Source organism: Lutra lutra, chromosome 7, assembly GCF_902655055.1.
Source record: "Lutra lutra chromosome 7, mLutLut1.2, whole genome shotgun sequence".
NCBI classification, from domain to species: Eukaryota; Metazoa; Chordata; class Mammalia; order Carnivora; family Mustelidae; genus Lutra; species Lutra lutra.
Genome location: NC_062284.1, coordinates 116,441,783 through 116,447,782, shown reverse-complemented (window position 1 = coordinate 116,447,782; position 6,000 = coordinate 116,441,783). Strand labels below are relative to the sequence as shown.

Here is a 6,000-nt window from a genome sequence, read left to right as displayed (position 1 = left end):
CCCATTCAGTTTGGTGGCATGGCACTTTCAGCATTTTATTCTATTTCCCACCTATCACATTGTTCCTTGAATCTTAGTCCAAACCATCATCCAGTTTCATGGGGATTACTGTATTAGGTTTATAGCTGACCTCTTCACTACCATTGTGCCCACCTCCATTTTGCTTGCCTTAAACTAGAGATCCTGGTAAAACGGATTCAGTCCTGTCTTTCATTTGCTTTAAAAGCCCTTGAAGTTTCCCATTGACCTTAAGATTCAGTCCAAAATACTGAATCTTTTGTATTCAGTATGATCTGAATACTGTATGATCTAGTTCCTGCCTGCTTCTCCAAACTCATTTCACCCAATACTTCATTCTTTCTTTCTGATCCCTCCACTCCCCCAGCCTTTTGGTTACTCAAAAATGCCAGACTCTTCCGCTCAGGGTCTTCATACAAACTTTAAAATTTGTGTGTTTTCTCCTTCACTGATTTTCTAGTGAAATTCTTAACTTCACGTCATTTCCTCAGAAGCCTCTGCTTTCTTTTCTTCTTTTTAAAAAATTTATTTGTTTTAGAGGGAGCAAGAGAGTGAGCACATGTGAGTTGTGGGGGTGGGTAGAAGGGGAGGAAGAGAGAATCCTCAAGCAGACTCCCCACTGAGTGTGGAGCCCAACACACGGCTCAATCTCATGACCCTGAGATCATGACCTGAGTCAAAATCAAGAGTTGGGAGACGCTTAACTGACTGAGCCACCCAGATGCCCTGAAGCTGTCTGTTTCCAAGCTTGTCTAGCCCCGAGGGCACCCTGAGCTTTGTTCCCTAGCTACAGCCAGCACACCCCCTCCCCATCACAGTGCATTTCAGGCACCTGCTCCCCACAGTCCTATCTACCTCACCACAGAAGCCTCCACAGGTTAGCCCTTTACCAATCAGCTTCTCCATCCCTCAGACCATCCTAATACCAACTTCTTATGCATTTACATTTTGTTTTCAAATTTTCTTCTTTTTCTCATCAGCACTCTAGTCTCCAAACATTCTTCTTGGACTTCTGTTTTTCCCTGGGTACCCATTCTGGGGTTACACAGAAAATGAATAATTTTTTGATGGATACCAATATATACAAAGAGGAAAAGGTTTGCACCCTGTCCTCATAAAGGGCAGGCTTTAAGAACTCTAATGCTTCCAGAAACCTTCAAACAACTGGCAAAGGAAGTTGATATATAAGCCCTGTGGTCATACAGTCAGAAGGAAAAGGCTCTTGGATTCATGAAATGGCAAATTCCTTTAATTCTAGTCCCCAAGAAGAACTTAATAGAGGAGGAATAAAATTTTGCACGGGGAAGGGGGGGTTACAGGTAACAAGTGCCTTTCCCCCCTTATTTTTAAGTAGGTTAACACAGCTTGTTTAAACAAACGTACAACAAAAAGCAAAAGTCAAATAATTCAAAATAAAGTACAAAAAAATCACTTTAAAGGAGATCCATAGCAACACTTTATACACCCATCCCTCCGATCCTAAATTCTCTTGAGTTCTATAACTGTTCCAGACTCTTTCCCTTAATCGACATAATTTTTTCCCAGCACTTTGCACTGTGCAGCTTGACTTAACTTCTCAGGCTAAGTGCTCCCACCTTATTGCTTCAATCCCCAGGTTTGCAGGGTGTCTCTTCCTTGGAGAGATTGGGGCGACAGAAGATTTGAGAAATAGGGGTAAGAAATTTTCAATCTCACTTTAATAAAGCCTGTCCTGATCAGTCCAAAATCACCCTTGGCTCAGCTCAGCTGATGCTTCTTTGGGGAAGGATTAGTTGGGAGGTTTGACTCATTTCCTCAGTCTCAGAACCAAAAATTAAGCCCCAAGGTTTAAATTCAAACTCTGAAGTATCCTTCCCTCTTTCCTGTTTTTCATCTTGCTTATTTGCTATTTGGAGCAACAGTGACTTTGTATACTAAAATTGAAAATACAGTGTGTTAGTGTTCTGTGATATATATTGGTCAAAGGCTATTGGAGCTCTGAGAAGGGAGTAATTTATATTGCCCGTGGAATAAGGGAGGCTTCAAAAACCTGGGGTCCTTGAAGCTGCATTTTGGATATGTGGAAGTTCATGCAATCCTCAGGGAATAAGATCTCCTCCAAAATTGAGTATGGAGTGAATGGAGAAGAGTAGCAGAAAAGGCAGGCCATTACAAAGGACCTTAAATTCCTTGCTAAGAAAATTGGAGTGATTAGTATAGGTAAACAAACAAAACCAACCAGGAGAATTTCATTTATGCTTTTTAGATAACTTTTCAGCAGTGTGGAAGATAGACCTGAGAATCACAACTAAGGTTATGTTTGTTTTTTGGGTTTTTTCATACTTGACCCTGTGGGCCTATAGATATGGGTGTTATAAGAGCAGGTGAAAGGTAGAGAGGGAGTTTCTCAATGTGAGACTTACTATTGTGGAATGACTTCAATATGTGGAAAGATGACAAGGGATTAAACCAGAATATTTCCATGGCAATAGAGGCAGGGGCAGATGAGAAGATCACAAGGATAACATGGGAAATGTTACTCCATGTCACCTGTATTTTATACTATTATGTCAGCTCAAATAGCACGTGTTAGGTGAGGCTTTCTCACTCACCCTGGCAAATGGCACGTGGGGGTTGGTTCCTGATCAACTGTTGCACTTAAGGCACAGGCTCATTTGTTTGCCCACTAAACTATCAGCTTCTTTAAGGCAGGGATTATATCTTTTCACCTCTGTTTTCCTCAAACCTTCTAATGACCTGCAAAAATGTGTGCTGGAGGGTTGCAGAATGAGTGGAAAATAGACATTCATAAATGGCTGAACATTACAGGCTATCTAGTAGTTAAAGCACTAGCATTAAAGGTTCAGTGATATCAAGGGGCTACACTGATTGCCATTCAACCTACCCTTTCGTGGTGACTTATTTCTAAATCTTAATTATTAAGCTGTAGAACTCCCCACCCCACAAATAGCCAAGAGTACCAGAAGCTGCAATACTAGCTCGAAAGTAACTTTTTGTTTTTTTCTTAGCTGATTTTATTGAGCGGCTATGTGCTAGGGAACGTCAGAAGACGTTGGGCAAGACCCAGAACGTGGGAGGTATCTGTTTCCACATCATTTACTGAGGACTACAAATACGGCTTCAATTCGTTAAGTCCCGACTGCAAACCAATGTCCCGGAACCAAATGGCCGACACACGAAATTTCCCCCCGGACGCGCGAGTGTGTTACGCGCATCTATTGCTTTTGCCTGGCGGAGGCTGATCAGGGGAGGACCGAGCACCGAGAGGCCGAGGAAAGGAGGCGAGTCAAGGACTTCCTTCTGGGGAGGGAGCTTGGATTCGGGAGGCCGCGCTGGGCCTGTCGGACTAGGCGTCCGCTCCCGTGGGAGAGTTCAGTCATGTCTGTACATTCGGTGATGCGCACCCTGCGCAAGAACAAGACGCTTCGCTATGGAGTCCCCATGCTGGTGAGGGCCGGCAGGGAGAGCGCGTGGGGCGTGATTCCGGAAGGGGTGGGGCGTCCGGCTCGGCCGGTCCCGGCGGCCCAGATCCGGGAGGCAGGGGGGGCGGGGTGCCGCAGCCTGGGCGGGGAAGGGGGGCGGGGAAGGGGTTGGCGGCAGGTGGCAGTCCTAGTCCTCTCCCTTCGCTCGTACCACGATCTGGAGTCCCTCTTTTACCCTCCCTAGTAGTCACCAGGGTGTGCTTCAGGGAGCGAGGTCAGAACCAGATTTTGCCCCAGGTCTGGGTGATTACTGAACTGACATTGTTAACCTCCTGCTACACCTGGACGGTGGTGTGGCTCGTTGGAGCCAGGTGTATTTACTTAATTTGTACAGTTTCGGGCATCTCCACGTTTCAGCTTCCTGGTTTGTGAACTGGTTTAATTCTTCCCGGGTTGTTGGTAGGAGTTCAATAAAAGCTTGTGAAAACTGAGTGTTTAGCACGGTGCCTGCCACATTGTAGGACCTTTCAAAAGGTCGCTGACTTGCAGTTGATCATTTTGAAGCACGTTGAGTGTACTTTTGGTGTTTATGTGTTTGCGTCCTGTCCTACACTGAGTTCCCTGAGGATCTCATTCGTCTAGAAGATACAGCTTGAGGTTAACATAACACCAGCCAGAGCTGGAATCCAACCAGATAACTCTCTACCCCCCCCCCACCACCCCCCCGCGCCCTTTTTTGTTGTTGTTGCTTCACCTTGGCAAGTTATTTTGCTTCAGCAAGCCTTGATGTGATAGTACATGAGGCAATTTCAATAAAACGTGTGGACAAAAGCCACTTTCTTTTAAATCCTGTTTAATTCTTTGTATGGATATTGGTAAGATGAAGTTACCAACTTCCACATTTAATCAGAACTAAAGGAGAGAAGTGACCTTTAAAAAGTTTAAAGAGGGGCGCCTGGGTGGCTCAGTGGGTTAAAGCCTCTACCTTCAGCTCAGGTCATGATCTCAGAGTCCTGGGATCGAGCCCCACATCGGGCTCTCTGCTCAGCAGGGAGCCTGCTTCCTCCTCTCTCTCTCTGCCTGCTTCTCTGCCTACTTGTGATTTCTGTCAAATAAATAAATAAAATCTTTAAAAAAAAAGTTTAAAGAAAACTATCTTAAAAGATAATGCAGTAATTATATTTGTGTAAATGACAGGGCATGTGTAAAAACTATCCTCCCTCTAGGTTCCTCTGCCCCCAAATGGAGATCCATTCAGAAGCATTGTGGTCGTGGTCACTAACTTGTGGTCACCTGCATGTCCCAGGGAAGGCCAACTTGATTTTGTTTCTTATTTTTCAAAATCACAAGCCACGGTATTAAAACCACTAGTGTTGAAGTACCTTCTAGGAGTTTAGGGGTTTCCACTTGTATTTTATTTCAGGGAATGGAAAGTACCACAGTAGCCTTTTCCCCAAATGTGATACCCTGTACTGGTCTCTACATCTATACCAGACCTAGAGAACCATGTTTCAAAATATGAGTCCTAAACATAGTAATAAATTGAAGAGGAAAATGTTGAATTCAGTACTCTGAAACCAAACAGTACTGGAAAGAACTCAAAAGATACATCCTCTTCATCATGTAACAGTTGCATATGCCATAATTACTATACTACATTTATCTTCAAGCTGAAATTATTTCCTCTCTTGGATAAATATTAATGCTTCATAGGACATACAGAAGAGGATTTTGAACACCAGGTATATAGGCAAATACAACTCTCCTTCCCTCCGTGTCCAAACTACTTGAAGAAAGAGAATATACTTGTTTCAGCTTCCACACTACCCATTTAGTCAGGATTTATCTTTCTAATTTGACCAGTGACCTACTGGTTCCTACACACCAAAAAATTAGCCCATTTTAAGTGTTCGGTTCAGCGTTTCTACTATATTCACAGAGTTATGCAACTACCACCACTGTCTAACTTCAGAATAATTTCATCAGGGACACCATGCTCATTAGTAGTCACTTCCTGTTTTCTCCTCTCTCCCCCCAACGTAGGCAACCACTAATCTACTTCTGTCTATAGGTTTATTTTATTTTTTTTTAAAGATTTTATTTATTTATTTGACAGAGAGATCACAAGTAGGCAGAGAGGCAGAGAGGCAGAGTGAGAGGGGAGACACAGGCTCACCGCTGAGCAGAGCCCGATGTGGAGATTGATCCCAGGACCCTGGAATCATGACCTGAGCTGAAGGCAGAGGCTTTAACCCACTGAGCCACCCAGGCGCCCCTATAGATTTTTTTTTTTTAAGATTTTATTTACTTATTTGACAGAGATCACAAGTAGGCAGAGAGGCAGGCAGAGAGAGAGGAAGGGAAGCAAGCTCCCTGTGGAGCAGAGAGCCCGATGCAGGGCTCGATCTCAGGACCCTGGGATCATGACCTGAGCCGAAGGCAGAGGCTTTAACCCACTGAGCCACCCAGGTGCCCCTGTCTATACATTTAATAGTGTAATATGACATGTGGTCTTTTGTGACTGACTTCTTTCAATTAGCATAGTGTTTTCAAGATTCAT

General features: G+C 44.0%; 1 protein-coding gene across 4 annotated transcripts in view; it reads left to right on the top strand.

Moving 5' to 3' along the window:
• The first annotated feature begins 718 nt into the window (after positions 1–718).
• The window catches only part of LOC125105267 (cytochrome c oxidase assembly protein COX16 homolog, mitochondrial), a 31,736-nt gene continuing 26,454 nt past the window's right edge, over positions 719–6,000 (top strand). Inside the window, exon 1 of one of the 4 annotated variants that reach the window (XM_047738576.1) lies at positions 719–3,465. In XM_047738576.1, coding sequence (XP_047594532.1) covers positions 3,397–3,465 — 69 coding nt within the window. In that variant the 5' untranslated portion in view covers positions 719–3,396. The remainder of the gene's footprint in view (positions 3,466–6,000) is intronic. The other 3 variants (XM_047738578.1, XM_047738575.1, XM_047738577.1) reach the window with 3 other exon arrangements.